The 25,272-nt window shown below is 35.4% G+C and overlaps 1 protein-coding gene across 1 annotated transcript in view; it reads right to left on the bottom strand.

Annotated features, from left to right (window-relative positions):
* Positions 1-25,272, bottom strand: part of MALRD1 (MAM and LDL receptor class A domain containing 1) — a 516,995-nt gene that overhangs the window by 390,431 nt on the left and 101,292 nt on the right. The window contains exons 15-18 of the mRNA XM_049777533.1: positions 13,506-13,626; positions 2,102-2,254; positions 1,447-1,552; positions 471-838 (exon numbers count right to left, since the gene is read on the bottom strand). Of these exons, the coding sequence (XP_049633490.1) occupies positions 471-838; positions 1,447-1,552; positions 2,102-2,254; positions 13,506-13,626 (748 nt within the window). The remainder of the gene's footprint in view (positions 1-470; positions 839-1,446; positions 1,553-2,101; positions 2,255-13,505; positions 13,627-25,272) is intronic.

Genomic DNA, 25,272 nt, shown 5'->3' with positions numbered 1-25,272 from the left:
AACCCCAGATCAGCTGCCTATACCAAATGTAGGGACTGATGGCATGAAGGGGAAACAGGAGAGAGGCTTCCCTGGAAATCCCCTCACTACTCAGTCCTGATACAATATGAATTGAACACACACAGTGAGTAATTCTGGTGCCATCTCCTGTGGGGCATGAGGCAAACATCATGCTGTGACAAAACTGGCACTACAGTGGCAGATTTTGTATCATCTGCCTCGTTCTGGCCACATGCTCAGTCTTCAGAAATGATTTTGTGTAGTTTCACACTTAAATAAAAACAGACCCTAAAAAGTATCTCAGAAAACAGGGCCTGAATAACTGATAGCTAATATGTTCTGAAAAAAATAGGCCCAGATTGAAATTAAACAGAGAAATAGGCATTCTAATGCCACCACTTTTTCCTTTCAAGAAATATTGCCATGTTGGAGCTGTATTGCCAAAGGAAGGAAGGAAGAAGAAAACTTACCGCAGTCATCCTCATCACTGTGATCCCCACAATCATCCACCAGATCACAGATTCGGGACTTTTCTATGCAGGCTCTAGTGTGTTGACACCAGAAATTATCTGGTCCATCACAGCTCTCAGCAGGGAAGGGAAGAGAGCAGTTTTCAAATTGGATGTCGTCAATAGCAGAGACACCATCATAGATGCCAAGACTGACTTTATCGAGGGTCAAATGGAAAGGTTGAGTGAGGCGTCCAAGCTGAATGGCTGCCCGAGACCACTGGTCACCCTGGTTATATAAGACTCTCCAAAGGACTGTAGAATCACTGGACTTTTCCATATGAAGCTGTAGCTCAGCTGCTCCCACTGACATGCCATAGTTATAAAACCTGAAAAAGAGCAAACACGGGAAACAGAAAATGACTTCTGGGACAGGCTAGATACTTAAGTTTTAGACTCTTCCACTCAGTTGTTCAACCACAGTCAATTAATAATTATCATAAATCCCCTTTTTATTTCTTAGTCACTGTGCTTGCACGCAGGTCTGAGCTTATCTGCTAAGGGGACTTCTCTGGTGTCAGGATCTAGGCAGTTTTTCTCAAATACCAGAGAGTGAAGCAGTGCTAACTAGCTTCTAACCCACTATTGGAGAGATTTTTTTTTCATTTTTCCTTTCTCTTTTTTTAATAAATAAATTCTTTAGTTGAATTACCATGAGATACAGAGTTACAACGTTGTTTATCATTGAGTTTCAGTCACACAATGTCCAACACTCATCCCTTCCACACATTTCCCTCCAAAACAGTCCCTTTTACCTCAACAAAAACACAGCATTTATTGATACATGCTTTAAGCACAGTACAAATTATGTGCAATTAATGAATTAGCTCTTATTGCTTTAAATGAAGGCAGATGAGAACATTTCATAGATTCAGGAGGAGATTTGCAAATGCTCACAACCCATGCTAGGTGAATTGTCCATTATTTTTATATTTACCAGAAGGAAAGTGTGCACCCAGGTCCTGACTGGCTGAAAGTTGGACTCTGGAGTTTAGCAACTTGTGACAAACTGCTACGGTTCTTCAGAATGAACATAAAATGCCCTATAGAAAAACAAGAACAAGTACATATTAATCTCTAGGCTTCACAAATAAAGCTATTTGTCTCAACTCCACATTGACTATTGACAACTAAAATCAGAACTACAGAGCGATAAAAATACATGAAAGTGACAGATTCTCCTGAAATATACAATTATTTACAAAGGACTGTAAATAATGTCCAGAATAATTGATGATTTGAGTCAATTCACCATCAGCTCTCTACTTCCTCCCACCACTCCTCAAGGAGAGGATCTATGTAAATCAATTTCAGACCTAGAATGAGCACACTAAAACAATCCTGTAGGGGTGCAATTTTTTTAATTTTCATAAAAATCATAGATTTCCATGAGGCAATGAATGATTTTTCTCTTTTCTTTTTTCCTTTCATTCATTCTTTCTTTCCTTTTTAAAGCAATGTTCAGTGTGTAACAAACAACATCCACTTGTCCTACTATTTCTTAGACATCATTGACCCTTTTTCATTGATTATCTCCTCAGAGCTGATAGGACAACAGGAATGGTACAAAAGAGCTTCAGCTTGTGTCCTACCTTGAGGTGTGCTGCTCGTATGATCCAGAGGTGGTGCCTGGTGTTCCACATCAACAGAAAGGTTGCTTCTTGAGCCCCACACCCAGTCAAAGTGGTCCTCAGGGAGGGCTTCAAACCAGCCGCAGCTACTGGCTTCAAAGTCGCATTTGAAAACTGAGGAACAAAATAAAGTCTCTTAGGCTATTCTCCGAAATTATACACTCTTTAAAAGGAGTAGAATTCCGTGGAAGTCAACTTGCTTTTTTTTTTTTTTTTTTGTATTTTGAGTCACACAGGGGTTACTCCTGGCTCTTCACTCAGAAATCGCTCGTGGCAGGCTCAGGGGACCATATGGGATGCCGGGATTCGAACTAACGTCCTTCTGCATGCAAGGCAAACACCTTACCTCATTGCTATTTCTCCTACCCAACTTGCTTTGTTTTAATATTTTTTCTTTTATTGGCTGGGTGTTGGGAAGAGAAGAGGGAATTAGTGGTGCTCAAGGCTTACTCTGGGCTCTGTTCTTGGGCACTTTATGTGGTATTAGGGATTGAGCCAGCATTAGCATATGTAAGCACAAGACTTCAGTTTCTGCACTATCTTTTAGCCCTCTTGGAAAGCACCTTGTTACACTTCTCTGAGTCTATTCAAGAGCACACATGAGGAAAAAGTGATCCTAATTGACAAAAAATCTAGTTGACTTTATAACATTCGAAATTAAAAAGGCAAAAATCCCAATTTAAGGAATTCAAATTTTTGGCAAATATTCTTTTTATGAAATATCAGTTTAGTCATGTAGTTTATAGAATTACCAATGTCTGCCTTTGCTTATTCTGAAATATTCTTGCTATTATCACATTCTGGAAGGCTGAGTTCTTATAGAGTAATATATACTAAACCACAAAAATTTAGTACTGAAAATTTTAGATCTATTATAGCCATTATAATTTTTGCCTAAAGCTTGAGTTTTTAAGAGCTTAATATATACATCATTTATATGTATATAATATATATCTAACTTTTGAGAATCAAATGAATGATTCTTTCAGGTAAATATATAGAAAAATATGTTAACTTCCACAAAAGTATTCAGGAGAAGAAAAGAACAAACTAAAAGAAGAAATAAGGGAAATTATACAAATAGTAATGTGGTATTGGAGATGATGGTTATTACAAAGCATCTTACATAATAGAATGTCTATTTAATATTACTTTCAGAATAAACCTAAGGAAAGTCATCATTGTCAGTTTAGAGGAAAATAAGATGTGGAGAACCTATGTTAGGTGAGGGTTTCCATTCTATTCAGGATTTGCCTGTTATGTATTGGATGGATACACCTTTGGATTGAAGATCCCTTTTGGATTGGTGTCTTAGATAGCCTATTCTCCTCCCCCTGGATGTGGGTTTCTATCCTATTCAGGATAAGCCTACTACTCATTGGATGGAAGCATCTTTGAATTGAAGCATCTTTTGGATTGGTGCCTTAAACTGCTATTGTGCCCTAGGTATGGTTTTTGGGTTCCCAATAAAGTCTCTTGGTCTCAGGAAGAAACAGTTTGTCGTTTTGGTTTTCTACTACTAAATTTTCTGTTTGCTGGTTTTAGGACTAGTGAGCCAAAGGCTTGCAGTGGAAGTCCCTGAGCCTGTTTGATCTCCACAACTGTGTGTGTATTATTTCCTGTGTTGGTATTTGCTTCCAGACCCATGTCTGTCCAATCCCCTGGGATTAGGCCAGGAGGCTTCTATTTAAAACCTACACTATTTTATTATTTATATTTTTACATTATTTTATTATCTTAGCAAAGGTCATAATGTTAGAAAATTGTAGAGAGGTTAAATCAATTATTCTGACTTCTATTTAAACACGCCTTTCTGAAACTATTAGTTATAACTATTCATTGTCCTTAGACTTCAAAAAGAGATTAAACCATAAAAGGATCATCTGAATTTGCCTCATGAGAATTCTAAGCTATTACCTCATAATCTATTATAGAATGGGGTTTGCTTTCATTGACATATAGAAATAAAGAATGAAAATTTCCACCATGGAAATCTCAAGCCACTCACTATTTCTGTATAAAGAGATCGTAATGAACCTCAAAATGTCCTTCTTTATATAAGAAATTTAGACTAAAGAAATAACTTTAGCAAAGTATCAAGTCATCAAATTATGAAACTCAAAATGGTAAGGCTGGTTTAAACTAATGATTTAAACTAATCAATCATTTTCAATTTTGAAAATTCCTATTTATACAAAGAAAAACAATAGCAATATTGTACTATCTTTCTAAATTATGAGGGTCTCAATATAATTTGATTTATATATCTTCATGTTTCAGTATATACTTATTTTCTATAATATTTTCTATCTAAAACAAGACCAACAGAGAACTTTCACTTTTTTTTTTTTTTTTTTTTTTTGGTTTTTGGGACACACCTGGTGACTCTCAGGGGTTACTCCTGGCTATGTGCTCAGAAATGGCTCCTGGCTTGGGGGACCACATGGGACTCTGGGGGATCGAATTGCGGTCCATCCTAGGCAAACACAGGTAAGGCAGATGCCTTACCTCTAGCGCCACCGTGCCGGCTCTAGAACTTTCACATTTTATTGGAAGTCAGGGAGGGTACAAATATATTTAAAAACATGTTTTAGTGTTTTGCAATGGCTTTAGTAAGTGAGAAATACTACATTTCAGTATATGGTAATGATGAGAAATCATATAAAGCTCTATTTTATTTAGAATAAATATTCCTAAGGTAAGTTTAGAAATATGTTAAATCAAAATTAAATATTATTTGAAAGTGAAAAATAAGTATGAATATTAAAATAAATGTTATAATGATCTGTGGGTTTAAAGGCCAGTCCTCTACATAAATATGTGATACAAAAATGTATCACATTAATTCTAGGAGATTAAAATATGTAAATATAAAATCAATCCTTGGAGGAGCAAATAACTTGTGATTCCTGCCACAGACAATCTGAATCAAAATTCAGAAATTCTTGTTATGCAAGTATAAAAGGAAAAATATAATGCAACTCTATCATATCTCCCGCATAGCTACCTGAAAGGGAAACTTATCTTGTGCTATCCAGAGGAAGTAAATTAATATTTACATGATTGTAAAATTGAAGACATGACTGCAAACATCTTAGGGTTCTCTTAGATATGGTCCTCTAAAGATTGATATTTTAACTGTTTATATTATTAAACTTCAAAGATGCCTTTCTACATAGCCTATTCTTAAATATTTAGATTTCAATATATTTTAAAACCCATCCAATTTATCAGAGATGTAGCTAGAGACTGAGAAACAAAAATTCTTCTTCTGGTTTTCTTATAATCAAGTCTATACCTCTTCAGCTTAACTCCTTAGATATAGATCTTAAAAATGAAATATGCACAATTTCCCAATCAGAAACATCATGTACCAGTTTTGTTTAACTATTTGTGATTTGAATTGTTTGCTATTTCTAGAATATCTATCAACTTTATCAATTATTGGCCTAATCAAAATCAACCTGGATTGCTTTACAATTGCTGATGTCATTGATTTGGGGTTCACTGTACACAAGGCTTTATGCTTGGGGTGCTCAGATATCAGCTAGCTGACATAGTATTTTTGAAATGTATGCTTATCTGTTCATGAATGTAAGAAGAAAAGCTAATGACATTATAACAGCTTTTTCATTATTCGGGGTAAAACTACTCTTTGCCTTTAAATTATGTAATAAAATGATAGTCACTGCCTCTGGGAAAAGAAAGTAGAGATTCATGAAGGACTGACCTATAGGTCCAACCCCCTTCAACATTACAGTCATTCTTAGAGCTATTCAAGGAGGCAAAGGAAAATGAACTTATGTAGGAATCAGTGAAACTTGTGATGAAAAGAAAAATGCAAAATCAAGTCCTGTCTCATTTGAGATTCTCTGCTGCAGACTTTTCTTTTATCCCAAGTTTGGGATAATCCCTAGAGAGCCTTAATTTGCAAGGAATCAACACCAGCTACACAGAAGATAGCTGATGATACTATCACAAGAAAAGTTTAAAAATGTATAGGAAATTGTTTCTTGGGGTTGTCCAAAGGGGCAAAAACTTTGTACTGAAATCTTCACATAGATATTATGGGAATTTTATTTGGAATTGCCAAAACTAGGAAGCAACCAAGATGCTTATACCAAATACATAGATAAATAAACTGAGATTCCTCCCCCATAGTAGATTATTAGCAAAAAAATTATTACTATATCAAGCCAGAAAACACTAGGAACTTTAAAAGCATATTATTAATGGAATGAAAGCTACATACTACATAATGTTGTATATATTAAATATACCCCACCCAAGAACCTTCACAAAATTCTGATACCTAGTAGTATCACAACTCTGAATATATGTTTTGGGCCAGAATGAATCTTTTGGGGGAAGTAGGGGACACCCTACTGTGCTCAGGGCTTACTCTTGACTCTGTGCTCAGGGACCACTCCTTGTGGGGCTCACGGAATCATATGGGGTGCCAGGGACTAAACCAGGTCAACTGCATGCAAGACAAGTACTTTATCTGCTGTTACTATTACTTTGGCCCCATAGTGAGTGTTTTTGAGACTTACCCAAGTTAAACAAGGACATAGCCAGAAAGCTCTGCCTGGGGGAAGCAGTTTATTGAGAAGAAACAAGTATAGCAAAGTCATAGATAGCTATTTAATATTTCTCATATATACTAACAACCTATGTGAGATTTTCATGGTTCACATTCACTATCTTTTTTAATGAAAAATCTCCATTAACACAGAGAGAACAGAATCAGGTAAAGAATCACAAGTCCAAGGTAATATTACGAACATGTACATTTGGAACATCTGTTAAAAAAATAAGAAGTATCGATAATTAGCTAAGATTTTGACTTTGATAATGATTCTAATATTTCTCGCACTTAAAAATATACTAAGACCAGTGAAATAGTAATTCAGTAGATAAGATGCTTGACTTGAATGTAACTGACCCAGTTTAATCCTTCTCACTATAAAGGATTCCCCACATCATAAATAGTCTCATCACAGAGAACATTTCTGAGCAGAGAGCCAGGAACAAGTTCCAACTACCACTAGGTATGACCCAGAACTCCCCTACCCAAATAAAAGTAATGAGAGAGATAGAGGCTGTGGGTATACCTCAGTAGTAGCAGGAAATGGGCTCAATCCCAACCACCTCCAAAAGAAAAAATAGAGAGGAAAAAATAATAATGGCAGGTACCATTGCTTGAGCAACTATTATATGGCAGATGCCATAGTAAGCCAGATTCCAGGAAGATGCCCTGGAAGGAAATGTTTTAACTCTATAATAATAAAGTTTATGAAATTGACTCTCTTTTTTAAAGACTGAAGTAATTCAGGCCTATAGCAACATAAAAAGCAACTTATGCTCTAATGTATATGTATAATTTTCAGAATAAAGAATAATTGTTTTTGCTATTAAAAAATAATAAAAAAGAACTCAAAGAAGTGACACAAAGGGGCCAGAGAGATTGCACAGTGGATTTTTGTCTTGTATTTGCCAACATGGGTTGGATCCCCGGGTCCTCATATGGACCATATAGCCCTCTGAGTATGTCAGGAGTGATCGCAGAAGAAAGAGTGAAATCTAAGCAGCACCAGGTATATGGCCTCAATAATAAATGAGTGACATAAAAAATCTACACTACATACATATCTTTAATAATAAAATGCACTGAATTTGACCTTAAATATATACTTTAATAAATATATCGAATTCACCCTGAATAGACATTTCAGCTGAATAAGAATTATTTTTATTGTTATTATCTTTTTTTATCCCTGAGGTTTTTTTTTTTAATCAGCATAATGATGTGCTGAAAAAATACGTTAAAATATCAAAGGTTATTTTCTAGATTTTACTTGTCTGAAGAAATATTTTTCAGTGTTTTTTCTAGGATATCAGTGTCATAAATGAGAATGAATGGACCTTTCCTCAACTTCTTGGCTTTATGTCATATAAAGTATGAACCTTCATCAAAAACAACTTTCCATTTATGTCTCTTACAATTTCCTCTTTCTGGACTGTGATCATGTTTTGTTTTGTTTTGTTTATAAACTGGTAACCAGTTTCTAAATTGTGCTTGAGGAAAATATAAGATGAGAATGAGAATTCAGCTTATTTAGAAAAAATAGTCTTTTTTTTCTACATAGGAATGTAGTTACCAAAATGGATTTAGTAAAAATTTAAGATATTTAATAATCAGCAAAATTGAGTTTATTTTTGAGACTTTCTTTCCTTTATAATCAGGCCTACAGAGAATAAAAGAGAAAAAATAAACTAGATCTTATTATTCAGTATTTTATTAAAATAAAAAAAAAAACAATTCATACACTAGAGGTACATTTTAGGAAAACAAGATTTATAATTAAGTTTATATATGCTCAGGCTCATCAAATAATTCCCCCTCTAAAATACACTCAGCAATTCAGAATTCTAATTCAAAACACTCCTCACTCGCCTCACATTCCTTTACTCTCTCACTTTTTTACCCTCTTAGTTAATATACAGTAGAAAATATACAGCTATGAGAAATTTAGACCTTATCCCAATATATTTTTTTCTGTTAAGAAAGAAATTGGTGTCAGTGCAGAAGACAACAATTATAGTTGGTAGGTAATGGATAAAATTTGCATGGAGGTGGATTCCAATGTGGCAATACATATAAAATCAGATTCTACTCAGCATCCCAGCTATGGAAATATCAGTATTTAATATATGCAATTCTATATTTAATAAATAATAATTCAAGCAACATATATAACTTTGAAAAGATAAGTCAGAAAAATAATAAGTCACTTTTTTTTCTCCGTGGTCAGCCTGTCTTTGCTTAGACTGCATTGCATTCATATACTAAGTATTGACTTATGGTGCTTTTCCTCTGAGCAGACAGAAAAGTAGAAAATGAGAAACTGTTTAGTTCTATTTTTAGATAGGGAAAAAAGCACATACATTTCAGAATAAACAGCTTCTGGACAGAAATAAATTATAGTACTCAGCAAATGTCGCTTGGAAATATTAAAGGTTTTTACAAAGTACAGAATCACTTGAGTCACTTAAGAAAATGGTGACTTTCTCATCTATATAACATAATATAGACTAGAAAAATATATATCCTGTTCATCCAATATGGACATGTGAAAATGCATCAGTGATACTGTTTGACACATAAAATCTTCATTTTGCCCTACAGATATTATTTTCTAGAACGAAAGCTAGTATTATATGAAATATTACCAATTTCAGTCTTTGTGACTACAAAATATTTGTCCACAAAAACCAGAAACTTCCTGACAATATCTACATGACTTTTATTTTCTTGGAAGAGCCACATGAATCATACTGTTTTGGCAAAAAGAAAAAGTACAGAAAAAGAAAGGTGAAGGCAATGAGTTTCACAAACTTAACTTCTACAAACATTCTTTTTAGAAACTAACCAGAAGAAACAAATCAAAGGAACCATTTTAATCTAAGAAGAACAAAATTATCTCAACAATGTTGGCATTCAGTTCTGATTGGCCAAACTGTCTAAGCACCTGGGCAGGGAGATGGCCAGTTTAGGCGTCCAGGATTGCTTTAAAACACACCTGCCACCACTCAATTACCAAAGCCTTGTAGTGCTTGTTCTCCATATGCCAAATTAGACTCGAGACACATAATTTTAAACATTCTTTACCACAGAAACATGCAGATTACTAGTTGAAATACTTCCTAAGTGTTAAGACACACCCTGATGTAAAATCATTTTGGAAAGGCCATTCTCAGGTGTTTTAATTCTATCATGCCCAAATAAAAATTACTGTGTGTATGACAATATTTTTAATACTACACTGTTAGCAGTGTGCCCCAAGGGAAGGTATATACTCAGATTTTCTCTGCCCACCCTGCTACAGTGATGTTTTGGGCCTTTGATTGCTGCTGATAAATATTGCAAAAAGTTAATTTAGCACCATACTCATGACCAGTATCTAATAGAGAGAGGGGAGGGAAGAAGAAAGGCAGCCTTGAAAATGTGTAATACTTGGTGTACTTTAAGCAATTTAAGTTTTATATTGCAAATAAAGACAAAAAGTCAATGAAATGATCCAAAGTAATTAGAATGTTAGGACCTCTACTCATGCCAATGTATAAAATGTCCAATAATTACTTTTATATCTATTCAACAAAAAACAGAACTTATATTTGGCTTTTTTCCTAGATAACTTGAAGATATATCAAAGGTATTTAATACCTAATTTCATAGTTAGTGTAATACACTTTGGCGGCATTTATTACTGGTATAATAAAAATATAAAAATCAAATTGGGTTAAAGATGGTTGTATGATAAGAAAATTAGAAATAGAACAGTAAAATACTAACTAAAATAAAATACTAACAAATAAAAACTGCCCCCACACACTTGTTTTTAATCTTATTTTATTGTACTTTTTATCGCTTATCTTTCAAATTGGGGGTCCCACCTTTTTATTGAACCTTGGGACTCAGATTGCTTTATTTTACCACATATTTCTATCAAACTAAGAAGAAGGAAAAGAAAGGTTGGGGCCAGGGGCCAAGTGGTCTCTAATGCATTGGTGAGGAAATGAATAAGGACAGAACTAAATATCCAAGCCAAAGTCAATGATAATAGAATGAAGGGACCTAAACTTTAATAATCTAAACTTAAAGGAACCTGTAATATTGGTAGGTCGGGGGCAAAGGATAGTGGTATAGGGTGCACTCTGGGTCCATTGGTGAAGGGTGGTTAACACCAGTGGCGGGAAGATATACAATTTCAATTGTATATCTGAAATTCAACTAAGAAGAACTCTGTAGATTACAATTGTTTGAATAAAATAAAATTTTAAAATAAAATAAAATAAAAATACTATTAAAATTCTAGTGTACTATTTATACTCTTGTAAAAAATATATGCTAATAAGCAGAAATCTCTAGAGTGTGTTACTTTTATAGGAAACTCTGGGTTTTTTATTTTGGGGCCCCAGAACTACTTATAGAGTATAGTTTTGAGTTTTTGGTTTTGGACCACATCGGGCAGTATTCAGGGTTTTCTTCTGGCTGTTCACTCAAGGGATACTCCTGGTGGTGCACTGGAGACCCTTCCAGGCTTCTGGGAATAAAAACAGAGTCAGGGGGCCAGGCGGTGGCGCTGGAGGTAAGGTGCCTGCCTTGCCTGCGCTAGCCTAGGATGGACCGCGGTTCGATCCCCCGGCGTCCCATATGGTCCCCCAAGAAGCCAGGAGCAACTTCTGAGCGCATAGCCAGGAGTAACCCCTGAGCCTCACAGGGTGTGGCCCAAAAACCAAAAAAAGAAAAAAGAAAACAGAGTCAGCCACTTGCAAGGCAAGCACCCAACCTACTGTACTTCTACCCTATCCCTGGGCCCATAGTTCTGTGACCACTTTATTTACTAGTGCTTTGTCATTTGAAAGAAGATCCTTATGTAGAACAGAGTGTTCTATCAACAATAGCACTGACTGGTGACTGTTTAGAATAAGAGTAAGCATTCTTATGACATCACAAAGAATTTCTAAACTAAAAGAGATACTATGGTGATTGGGTCAGTCAGAAGAAAAGGGACAGATACAGATCTCACTTTCATGAAGGACCTAAAGAAGCAAAATAAATTAGCAACAAAGGGCTGAAAGAAACACAACCAAAGAACTGATCCACACATCAGAGCTGGTGGTAAGGGAGGTTGAAATGGAGAGATATTGGGGTTCTGTGGGGAAAAGAGGTAAATACACTTGTGATATGTGTGATGTTAGAATTATGTATATGCAACACCACCAATAACAGCTATTATAAACCACAGAACCACCATTGAAAATTTGAAATTAATCAATCAGTCCCCAATTAAAAATAAAAGAATTTCATAAAGGAATGTTTATAGTAAGTAAATAAGACTTTGGAGTATTGAGATCTGCCTTACATAATTTAAACTCTAGCACATATTTCAAAGCTGATCTGCCTTGCAAGTGCTTTCTGCTGTGAAAAGCTCTCAGAACTTGTCTTCCAGAGAAAGGAATACGCCTTAAGTAGGATGAATCTTGGCGATGAGTTCAAAATTCCACTCACCACAATTGGCTTCCTCTGCCTTATTTGGGCAGTCAGATGTGAAATCACAGATCTGGTTGGACGAAGTGCAGCCGGCAACTTTGAAAGGCTCAAATCCAGCTTCAAAAATAAAGACATGCAGAGGATAAAATAGTCTCTTCTTCAACGAATAAATGCAATCTACAATTGTCTTTGTGAACACTAATTTTTAACTATTCTAGAGAGGAAGAAACAACAGAAAAGCCAACTCCAGAATATAATTTGCTTATTTTCATCTTGTTTATGATGCTTCATATATGTAAACATGAGGGTTATGCTATAATAATTGCTTTGAAGTGGGACAGTCACTTGTATATTAATTAAAGTATTCCAAGGCTGTCGTCCACATTTAGGATCTCTGGGACATTTCTGGACACTATGCCTCACAATTATTAGTAGAAAAAATGGTTACCATGGGTGGACTAAAACGCATATGTTTGGTTCCATGGTTCAGTCTACTTCCAGACTGGTCTCTAAATTTTGGCTGCTAATTCTATTAAATCAATAGCAAAAATCTATAAAATATCATTAAATTAACTTCAAAAGCAGCAATATTGTGTCTTTGTATAAAACTATTGGTCTTTTAGGAAGAATTAATTTACTTTTGTCCTAATTAGAATGATAATATAACCAACTGAACTCATGTTCAGACTGAAGCACACATAAATGAGTTTTGAGTTGATTTAGGAAAAGATTTCTCTCTACGTAAGATGAATTCCTCTGAGAGACTTCAGCTATGGTTAATTTTAGTGGCAATTTGGAACTCTCAGCCACAATTTTGCTTCCAATTACAGGATTCTCAATGTCAACTTTGATCCCTTTCTTCTCTTTTAATTCTCATGATGCTGTGTTCGATTAGGAAAATAAAATGTTTAATTAAATAACAGAAATAAGGTCGTGGTAGTTGACCCACCAATTAATCATTAATTTTGCTTCTTTGCATGTCTCAATATTAATAGTTTAAACTATTGTGCTCATTGTTTCACATATATGTAAATCAGACCATAAAACTGTAAACATACACAAGGTGGTTATTTCCCAATGAAACTGTTAAATGGAGATTCTCAAATAATATCTATGTTTATATATGATAGATAGATAGGTAGGTAGGTAGATAGATAGATTAATCTTCAAGGGCATGATATAATCTATATCCAGGTATAATAGGTATTAGTAAGTTATATTATTGAAAAAAATGGATATATTTTACATATTCATAAAGCAAACTGTTATTTCAATCTTTAAAAGCAGCGATCACAAGAAAAAACTCACCTTTGTTGAGTATGTGGGTCCTTGGAAGCAACTTATATGAAATTTCACATTCCTGGGACAGACTGATGTTATCCAGAGCAACAGCAGCATTTGGTGATAAAAGAGTAGCTTCTAGAATTACCTAAGATTTAAAAATTAATTCTAAGAATCAAATAAGAACAGAAATACAAATAATAAATGCTATGCAGAGCATGAAAATCTCTTGCATCCACTCTATTGGTAGAGAAACTTGTCTACCACTGACCCATCTTCCTTCTGACTTTAGGAAGTCATTTTGAACACAACATTTAAATTCTAAATTTATAAATTCATAATTGCTTTGGCAGCATCTTCTGTAAGTTTAAGATTACATAAGATTATTCTAGATAATCGTGTTCCAATTAGAAGTTCTAGCATTCATCACAAGTGAAGAGCTCCTTCCCTTTGAAGTCATTAGAAGTCATATATATTTAAAATGAGCTCAATGAGGTAATCAATGGTGTGGTTTACAACTCAATTTAACTGAGATATGAAATCATCAGTAACGGTTCTGCTGGAGGCGATGATTCATTTTCATACCAGAATATTTTAAAACTTACAAGTATTATAGACATAAAACTTATTGAAGTGTGGCATGTTAACAATGACCACATACACTATAATATTCAATATACTAAAGTGCTCAGTGGCATCGATTTAAGTTTAATTTATTCTACTACTCTGAATAATGACTGGTATGATTTGTTTTCTTTCTTGTTATTATGTTGTAATTTCATCATCTTAAAGAAATAAGAAATATGTCTTGTGTTTTATCAGGACCACTAATGCATGGAATATCTCCATATTCCCCAGGAGAAAATCAGATCTTGGTATTCTTATTTGGTATGCTACATTAACAACTCAACTACATTGTAAGTGCTATACAATAGTTGATCATAAAATACTAGAATAAATAATGTATGGAAGCAACAATCTGTTAACCTAAAATATGGCTTTGGAAGATGATTGATTACATGAGCACATACACAAAATCCTACAAAAAACTCAAATATTTGCAAATAGGAATGAAATTAAAATAATAGAAACATTGATAGTAAAGAAGTAAAATAATCTTGATATTTTAAGATATTGAAATCACTTATAAAACCAATAAAAATTGTAATACAGATTAGGATGTCAGTGAAGAATAATGTACTATTATGAAGTAACATTCAACAGGTATTTGTGAGAAAAAAATATGTAATTTGAGTCATTAATAATTATGTTATGCAGTGGAATAAAGAGATAATTGGTCTCTAACAGAGGTTGCAGAACTGAGCTGTCTGGTGAGACTAGATTCACTGAAACCCAATTTTGGAGAAGGTCAATAAACTAGCCACTTTACAGAGACTGGACAATCTTTTACTTTTGCATTCCAAATCTTACCCTTCACCGGATTGTCAAATAATGTCAGGAAATTGCTATTGATTTGTATCACTGAATCTGATAAAGGGTGAACAACGTATCAATCCTGATGGAAAAATATCTTACCAAAGAATAGCTTTAAAATGCTATCAAAATATGAACGCTGTGTTTGAATTGAAAACTCAGGAAGAGCAGAGCAACTTGAAAATCGATGGACAGTACTCAGGAACGGTGTCACCCTGAGAGAGCAAATCTAAAAACAGCAGTTAGGGGAAAGTAAATGGCCAATTAAGGGGAATGATACTTGTCTAAAATGCTGTAGACAAATAGGAGATCAAGCCGGTATCAATTAAAAAGACTATTAATTCTAGAACTCGCATTCTTCCAGGAAAACAGTGCAAGAAATGCAGAGCACATTGAAATGTGGTGGATATGTTATTTCTAAAGAATTGCCAACAAGCCCAATCCTATTCTACTAGAAAAAAACATGGCTCCTTGTGGATGCTAATTTCCTAAGGATATGATGATTTCCTAAGGAAATCATTTCCAAAATGAGCAGTGACTACAAGAAACAGTCAAAGGACCACATTTAAGCAAAATTTCACAGCTGCAAGGGAACTCAGAGGACAATTAGTCTGATGACTTTTCCTTTCTAATATTTGGATTATATTGCATAAATATGTTCAGAGCTTAGTTTCATTGAGCCAACAGCCTGGTGATGGCCAAGGGCACCATTAAGTGATTTAGTCCAACAGTTGTATAAAGCCTGTTTCCAATAAAATAAACATTTAATATGTAAATATCTTCAACACTTGTTGAGTAGTCAGCAAATTACCTTCTTTTTTGAGGGTCATAGATAAATTTACTATTATAAGAATATGGTAAATTTGAGGCTGAGGAGATAAGACAGCAAGTAGGGTGCTTGACTTGCATACAGCTGACCCAGGTTTGATCCATAGCATCCCATATGGTCCTCTGTGTAATTTTAAGAGTAATTCCTGAGTGCAAGAGTACAATCAGGAATATCACCCAAGTTTCATCAGATGTGGTCCAAAAAACAATAACAACAACAACAACAAAAACAAGATAGAATGTGGTAAGTCCAGTTAAAACTCACTAAGAACAAGTACTTAATTTTTGGAAGCACACTATGAAGAAATTTAAATAAAACATTTAGTTCTTTTTGATATAAATAATTTTATACAAAGGTATCTTTATTTTCTCAGACAAAAAAAACATGTAAATCTATCATAGAAGAGCTATGAAAAATTTAGACTATATTTTGATCTTTCCTCAGAGATGTGAGCATGTGGGTATTTGTTTCTCTCTTGTTTTTGTTTGTTGGAATATATCTTTCAATGCACCTGAACTAATTTATTAAATTCTATTTGTATATCTGTGTTGCTATATGCATTTATGTATTGTGTTTGTAAAAATATCAAATAATGCTAGAATATTAAAATATGTTCACTATAAATTTTATCTGAAATTATAGGGCCAGCTGCATTTTGAGACTCAAATAGTTCAGAATGGGAACATTCATATAACATAGATCTTGTTAGATTACACACTATGGGGGCCAGAGTAATAAAACTCTCGAAGGGCACTTGCCTTGTATTTGGCCAACCCAATTTGATCCCCAGGACCTCATATAGTCCCCTGAGCACCACCAGGAGTGATGCCTGAGCAGAGAGCCAGGAGTAAGTCCTGACCACTGCCCATTGAATCCAAAACCCTAAAAAGGAAAAAAATATTTCCACACTGAAAGAACCTCATCAAAACAACTTATTATTTTAGGTTGGTTAGATTTACTTCTAAATTCACAGTTCAGGGGAACAGAGCAACTGCTCAGTGGTAGAGCACATATGTTCATAAAGGATTGTATTTAATCCTTGACACTGGTTAGTCCTGCCAGCACAGTCAGTCAGGAGCACCCCTCCAAATGCTAAGCCTGGAACACCACAGGCTATACCTCTAGATCCCAAAATCATATTTCCAAAATGTGATGCTATGCAAATTTTGATTTTCCAAATTTTTAGAGATTGTAAACCTACTTAATTTTTTATTTTCTAAACCATTGTGATTTACAAAGTTATTCATAGTTGGTTTTTAGAAATACAATGTTTAAGAACCAATCCCACCACAAGTGTCAATCTCCCTCCACCATGCTCCCAGAGTCATCCATGCCCCACCACCCTCCCCATCCTGGCATCATAACAGGCCTGTTTTTAATTATGGTTGTTAAAGTTTGGTGGCATGATTTTAGTGTTGTTGACTCTGACTTGGATATTTAGTTTGGTGCTTTCTTAATACCACCAATATACCTGAGACCCTTTGACCTCCATCATTTTATATTTTTATTCTCCTCCCCACTCAATATCTTTACTTCTTTCTGTACTCTGGCAAGAAATATGAAGCAGGAACTCTTTCCTTTCAGGGACAGATTGCAGACACTTCTCCATGAGTGAGGACAAGGGCTACTTTAGGTTTAACTTCTGAAAAACAAAAGTTAAAACAAAACCCAAAATCCCAAAGGAAAAATTATTAAAGAGAAAAAGTTGCACCAAGTAAAAAAATCTTCAGTAACAGTGATAGGTATTTTTATTATTCATTTTTTATTTATTTCTTTGTTTATTTATTTATTTATTTATTTGGTTTATGGGTCACACTTGGCAGCGCTCAGGGGTTACTCCTGGTTCTATGCTCAGAAATCTCTCCTGGCAGGCTCTGGGCACCATATGGGATGCCAGGATTTGAACCACCAATCTTATGCATGCAAGGCAAATGCCTTACCTCCATGCTATCTCTCTGGCCCCATCAGTGATAGGTTAACAAGTGCCTCCATAATCAGAGATGAATAGTGTTTGCTTCAAGCCACAATATTTTATGAATAATGAATTCTAGCAAAGGATATTCTGGTTTGTTTTGTTTGGCTTATTCTATTGTTATGACTTTTAAAGTGGTTAAGGTTTGCTGCCAAAAAAAGGGAAAGGTACAGAGATACCCCAATTACCCTTCACAACTTATCCTCTATTAAAATCCCCCCCACCAGATTGAGATATTTGTCATTATTCCCAAATTTGCAATGGCAGTATAATCAGCCCAAATCCATATTTACAATAGGGGTCACTCTTAGAAGGGTAAATTTTATGAATTTGGACAAATGTATGAGGATATGCATCCACCATTATAGAGAACAATTGCATTGCCCTCAAAACTCTCTATATTATGCAATCTGTCTCTCCTTTATTTTTTTCTCTCCAGAGTTTTGCCTTTCAAGAATGTCATATGCACCCTTTCTATACTAGTTTCTTTTAGTTATTAAGGTACACTTAAGGTTCTTCTATGACTTTTCATGATTTAGTAACTCTGCTCATTTTTTACCAATAAATAATATTTCTTTTCTGTATTTATACCATCATTTATTTTCTCATAAACATCTTATCTTTATTGCTTAAAATGTTTGTAAATAATAGACAGACTCTGTAAACAACCAAGATGCCCTCCAACAAATGAATGGCTAAAGAAAATGTGGTACATATACACAATGAAATATTATGCAGCCATCAAGAGAGATGAAGTCATGAAATTTTCCTACACATGGATGGACATGGAATCTATTATGCTGAGTGAAATAAATCAGAGAGAGAGAGATAGACACAAAATAGTCTCACTCATCTATGGGTTTTAAGAAAAATAAGATATTTTTGCAATAATTCTTAGAGACAAAAGAGATAAGGGCTGGAAGGTCCAGCTCATGATATAAAGCTCACCACAAAGAATGATGAGTGCAATTAGAGAAATAACTACACTGACAACTATCCTAACAATATGAATAAATGAGGAAAGTAGAAAGCCTGTCTCAAGTACAGGTGGGAGGGTGTGAGGGGAGGAGGGAGATTTGGGACATTGGGGATGGGAATGTTGCCGTGGTGAAGGGGGTGTTCTTTATATGACTGAAACCCAACTACAATCATATTTGTAATCAATGTATTTAAATAAAACTATAAAAATTAAAAACATTTTGGTAATCATGGACAATACTGCCATATCATTCAATGGTAGATTTTTGTGTGGACAGAACAGTGTTTTCATCTCAATAGGATCAACTAGAGAATGTATTCTGAAAGATATTTATTTTTCTTCAAGTGATACTATATTATAAAGCCATGTAACTTCAGATTTTCATCATGAAAAATCACTATGTATACATACTACATTAACTTTGCCACTCAAAGGTCAACTCAGAACTTCAACACATAATTCACCCCTTTTGACTGATTTTCTCCTTTTCCTTGATTTGCTAAACTCTCTCCATTTTCTTCTATAATTATTAATTTTTCATATACCCTAAATATGTTTTATGTAGTTTGGGGAGTTTTTATACATAGCATATATATATTGAGAGAGGAAGGAAATATATACAACTATACTTCAAACCCCACCCCTATTTTAGAATACACTTGTCTTTGGAAGTGTATAATGTGATACTATCAAAGACTAGACAAATTCTCTCCAAAATATATTTCATATTTCACTTAGAGAGTTCATATTAGTCATATTTTGCTGAATAAACCTATTTATTCTAAATTATTGTTTTTAAATACATGGCTACAGACTTTGAGGCATCTTTTCAAAACAAGTTCTCTGTTTGACTTCCATATTTACCTTAATTTCCAAAGAATGGGGCTTGGATGAAGTAGGTCTTTCCTTTGGTATTCACCATTCTGGGTTTTTTTTTCTATTTTTTCTATTACTTTTCTTTAAACATCTTGCTTTCATAAATGATTGTGATTAGGTTTCAGTCATGTAAAGAACACCCCCCATTCACCAGTGCAACATTCCCATCACCAATGTCCCAAATCTCCCTCCATCCCACACCACCCCCACCTGTACTCCAGACAGGCTTTCCAGTTCCCTCATTTATTCACATGATTATGGTAGTTCTCTGTGTAGTTATTTCTATAGCTGCACTCACCACTCTTTGTGGTGAGCTTCATGAAGTGAGCTGGAAGCTCCACCTTGCTCTCATTGTCTCTGAGGATTGTTGCAAAAATGACTTTTATTTTTCTTAAAACCCATAGATGAGTGAGACTATTCTGTGTGTCTCTCTCTCCCTCTGACTTATTTCACTCAGCATGATAGATTCCATGTACATCCATGTACAGGAAAATTTCATGACTTCATCTCTCCCAATAGCTGCATAATATTCCATTGTGTATATATACCACAGTTTCTTTAGCCATTTGTCTGGTAAAGGGCATCTTGGTTGTTGCTTCCAGAGCCTGGCTATTGTTAATAGTGCTGCAATAAATATAGGTGTGAAGAAGGGGTTTTTGTATTGTATTCTTGTGTTCTTAGGATATATCCCTAGGAGTGGAATAGCTGGGTCGAATGGGAGTTCAATTTCCAGATTTTGAAGGAATCTCCATATTGCTTTCCATACAGGTTGGACTAGAAGGCATTCCCACCAGCAGGGGATAAGAGCTCCTTTCTCTCCACATCCCCGCCAGCACTGATTTTTCTCATTCTTTGTGATGTGTACCAATCTCTGCAGTGTGAGGTGGTATCTCATTGTTGTTTTGATTTGCATCTCCCTGATGATTAATGACGAGGAGCATTTTTTCTGTGCCTTTTAGCCATTTGTATTTCTTTTTTATCAAAGCATCTGTTAATTTCTTCTCCCCATTTTTTGATGGGATTAGATGTTTTTTTCTTGTAAAGTTCTGTCAGTGCCCTGTATATTTTGGATATTACCCCTTATCTAATGGGTGTTGGGTGAATAGTTTCTCCCATTCGGTGGGTGACTCTTGTATCCTAGGCACTATTTCTTTTGAGGTGCAGAAGCTTCTCAGTTTAATGTATTCCCATCTGTTGATCTCTGCTTCCACTTGTTTAGAAAGTGCAGTTTCCTCCTTGAAGATGCCTTTAGTCTCAATGTCATGGAGTGTATTACCGACGTGTTGTTCTATATACCTTATGGTATCAGGTCTGATATCAACGTCTTTAATCCAGTTGGATTTTACCTTCGTACATGATGTTAACTGGGGGGTTTTGTTCGATTTTTTGAAAGTGGCTAACCAATCCTGCCAGCACCACTTACTAAAGAGATTTTTCCTGCTCCACTTGGGATTTCTTGCTCCCTTGTCAAAAATTAGGTAATTGTATGTCTAGGGGACAATGTCTGAGAACTCAAGCCTATTCCACTGATCTGAGGGTCTTTCTTTATTCCAATACCATGCTGTTTTGATAACTATTGCTTTGTAGTACAGTTTAAAGTTGGGGAAAGTAATGCCTCCAATTTTCCTTTTCCCTAGGAGTGCTTTAGCTATTTGAGGGTGTTTATTGTTCCAGATAAACTTCATATGTGTTTGATCCACTTCTTTGAAGAATGTTATGGGTATTTTTAAGGGGATCGCATTAAATATGTATAATGCTTTGGGGAGTATTGCCATTTTAATGATGTTAATCCTGCCAATTCATAAGCATGGTATGTGTTTTCATTTCCGTGTGTCCTCTCTTATTTCTTGGAGTAGGGATTTATAGTTTTCTTTGTATAAGTCCTTCATGTCTTTGGTCAAGTTGACTCCAAGGTATTTGAGTTTGTGTGGCACTATCATGAATGGGATTGCCTTCCTGACTTCCATCTCTTCCCTATCATTATTGGTGTATAAAAAGGCAATTGATTTCTGTAGGTTGACTTTGTAGCCTGCCACCTTGCTATATGAATCTATTGTTTCTAGGAGCTTTTTGGTAGAGTCTTTATTGTTTTCTAAGTAGAGTATCATGTCGTCTGCAAACAATGAGAGCTTGACTTCTTCCTTTCCTATCTGAATTCCCTTGATATCTTTTTCTTGCCTGATCGCTATAGCAAGCACTTCCAGTACTATGTTGAAGAGGACTGGTGAGAGCAGACAGCCTTGTCTTGTACCAAAATTTAGAGGAAAGGCGTTTATTTTTTTCTCCATTGAGGATAATATTTGCCATTGGCTTGTGGTAGATAGCTTCAACTAGATTGAGAAAGGTTCCTTCCATTCCCATCTTGCTGAGAGTTTTGATCAAGAATGGGTGTTGGACCTTATCAAGTGCTTTCTCTGCATATATTGATATGAACATGTGATTTTTATATTTCTTGTTATTGATGTTGTGTATTATGTTGATATATTTATGGATGTTAAACCATACTTGCATTCCTGAGATGAACCCTACTTGGTTGTAGTGTATGATCTTCTTGATGATGCATTGGATCCTATTAGCCAGGATTTTGTTGAAGATCTTTGCATCTGCATTCATCAGGGACATTGGTCTGTAATTTTTTTTTTTTTGGCAGCATCTCTGTCTGGTTTTGGTATTAAGGTGATTTTGGCTTTGTAAAAGCTGTTTGGGAGTGTTCCCGTTTTTTCAATTTCATGGAAGAGCCTGGCTAGGATTAGTAGTAGCTCCTCTTGAAAGATTTGAAGAAATTTATTAGGAAATCCATCTGGGCCTGGACTTTTCTTTTTGGGCAGATGTTTGATTGCAGTTTCAATTTCTTCAGTAGAGATGGGGTCTTTAGATATGCTACATACTCCTTACTTAAATGTGGAAGGTTATAAGTGTCCAAGAATTTTCCATTTCTTCTAGATTCTCATGTTTAGTAGCATAAAGTTTCTCAAAGTAGTCTCTGATTACCCTTTGTATCTCTGCAATATCTGTCGTGATCTCCCCCTTTTCATTTCTAATACGGGTTATCAGATTTCTCTCTCTCTCATTCTTTGTGAGTTTTGCCAATGGTCTATCTATCTTGTTTATATTTTCAAAGAACCAACTTCTGCTTTCCTTGATCTTTTGGATTGTTTTTTGGTTTTCCACTTCATTGAGTTCTGCTTTCAGCTTTGTTATTTCCTTCTGTCTCCCTATTTTTGGTTCCTTTTCTTGGTCATTTTCTAATTTTTTGAGCTGCATCATTAAGTTATTCAGGTATGCCCCTTCTTCTTTCCTGATGTGTGCTTGTAGAGCTATAAATTTTCCTCTCAGGACCACTTTTGCTGTGTCCCAAAGATTCTGGCAGTTTGTGTCCTCATTATCATTTGTTTCCAGGAAAGTTTTGATTTCCTTTTTGATTTCATCTCAGACCCACTGGTTGTTCAGTAGCAGGGTGTTTAATTTCCAATTGTTAATTTTTTTTCTTCTATGTGGCTTTGTAGTTCACATCTAATTTCAGAGCCTTGTGGTGAGCAAAGATTTCTATCCTCTTGATTTTATGGATGTATGTTTTATGTGTCAGCATGTAGTCTATTCTGGAGAATGACCCATGTACATTGGAGAAGAATGTGTATCCAGGTTTTTGGGGATGGAGTGTCCTGTATATATCTACTAGTCCTCTTCCTTCCATTACTCTTTTCAGGGGTAGTATGTTTTTTTTTGTGTGTGTGTTTCAGTCTGGTTGACCTATCAAGTGTTGACATGGCCGTGTTGAGATCTCCCACAATTCTTGTGTTATTATTGATTTCTTCTTTTAGATTTGTTAGTAAGTGTATTAGATAATTTGCTGGTCTCTCATTGGGTGCATATATGTTTAATAGTCTGATTTCTTCCTTTTGCACATATCCCTTGATTAGTACATAGTGTCCATCTTTGTCCCTTACCACTTTTCTGAGTATAAAGTTGGTGTCATCAGATATTAATATGGCCACCCCAGTTTTTTAAGGGTGTTGTTTGCTTGGATGATTTTTCTCCAGCCTTTGATTTTGAGTCTATGTTTGTTCTGACTATTCAGATGTGTTTCTTGTAGGCAGCAGAAGGTTGGATTCATCTTTTTCACCCATTTTGCCACTCTGTGTCTTTTAATTGGTGAATTTAGTCCATTGACATTGAGGGAGATGATTGTTATAGGATTTAATGTCATCTTTGTTGATAAGTTTTCTGTGTTTGTCTCTCTTGTCTTAGAGTAGACCTGTCAGTTTTTCCTTTAAGGCTGGTTTATCATCTGTGAAATTTCTGAGCTGTTGTTTATCCATGAAGCTGTGTATTCCTTCAAAACTGAACATGAGTCAGGCTGGGTGCAGTATTTTCGGTGAGGCATTCATTTCATTCAGTCTTGTCACAATATCCCACCACTGTCTTCTGGCCTTGAGAGTTTCTTGTGACATGTCTGCTGTAAGTCTTAGGGATGCTCCTCTGAATGTAATTTCCATTTTTGATCTTGCTGATTTCAGTATAATATCTCTATCTGTGGGATTTGTCATTGTAATGAGGATGTGTCTTGGGGTGTTTTTTTTTTGGGGGGGGTCTCTTTTAGCTGGTACTCTTCGGGCATGCAGGATTTGATTGCATGTAGTCTTTAGCTCTGGGAGTATCTCTTTGATGATGTCTTTGACAGTTGATTCTTCCTGGAGATCTCCTACCTGGGTCTCTGGGACTCCAATGATTCTTATGTTGTTTCTGTTGATTTTATCAAAACTTCTATTTTTATCTGTTCGCATTCCTTGAGTACTTTTTCCATTGCCTGTTCGTTTGTCTTAAGGTTCTTTTCCAATTTCTTCTGTTGTGTTGAGTTTTTCTGCATCACATCTTCTAGTACTCCGATTCTCTCCTCAGCTTCTGATACCCTGTTGCCAAGGCTATCCATTGAGGTTTTCAGTTGAGCTATCGTGTTTTTCAGATCTGTTATTTCAGTTTGGAGTTTTCTGATTTCTATCTTTGTGTTCTGTTCAGATCGATCTATGCTTTCTTTGAGTTCTTCAAACATCTTTCATATTGCTATTTTAAGTTCCTTATGCGAGAGTTTAATCAGGTGGTTGAAATTTATTAGGTAATCCGAGCTTTCGTCTTCATTTTCTGTGCATGGTGTTTGCCTGTAAGGTTTTCCCATTGTCACGCTTGTACTGTGGTTTTTCCTGAGTGTTGTGATGGGATTCATTGGTTAGAAAGAGTGTGCAGCTGCGGTGCTCTTCTGTTGCCTCTAGTTGACAGTCCTCAGAGTGAACAAAGGCCCAGCAGGGTGGAGCCTCCACAGGCCAGAGAGCTCAGCTTATTGGATGGGGGGTCCCCACAGCCAGAATGTACTCACTGGGCAGCTTCAAAGTGCAGTTTTTTGGGTGTGCGCTCCCTAAGCCTCTGAGGAAACCTTCAGGGATTCAGAAACACAGGCAGACAAGTGCAGGAGAAGTTTCTCTTGAAATCCTCAGAGTGAACAAAAAAAACACCATTCTGTTTTCTAAACTGTGTTCTTTCAACACATATAAGGAGGAAGATATATCCAGGAGAGCAAAACTGGGCCACCCTGATGATAACTCTCACTTACCATCTTTGTTAAAACAAGAATACAAACTCTAAAGTTTATTACAAATACAATAATATTAATAAGCAGTATAAATAAAGGCTAGAATTAAAATGCAAACAG

This window comes from Suncus etruscus, chromosome 7, assembly GCF_024139225.1.
Source record: "Suncus etruscus isolate mSunEtr1 chromosome 7, mSunEtr1.pri.cur, whole genome shotgun sequence".
Classification (NCBI taxonomy): Eukaryota; Metazoa; Chordata; class Mammalia; order Eulipotyphla; family Soricidae; genus Suncus; species Suncus etruscus.
This window is presented reverse-complemented; position numbering and strand designations above follow the sequence as displayed.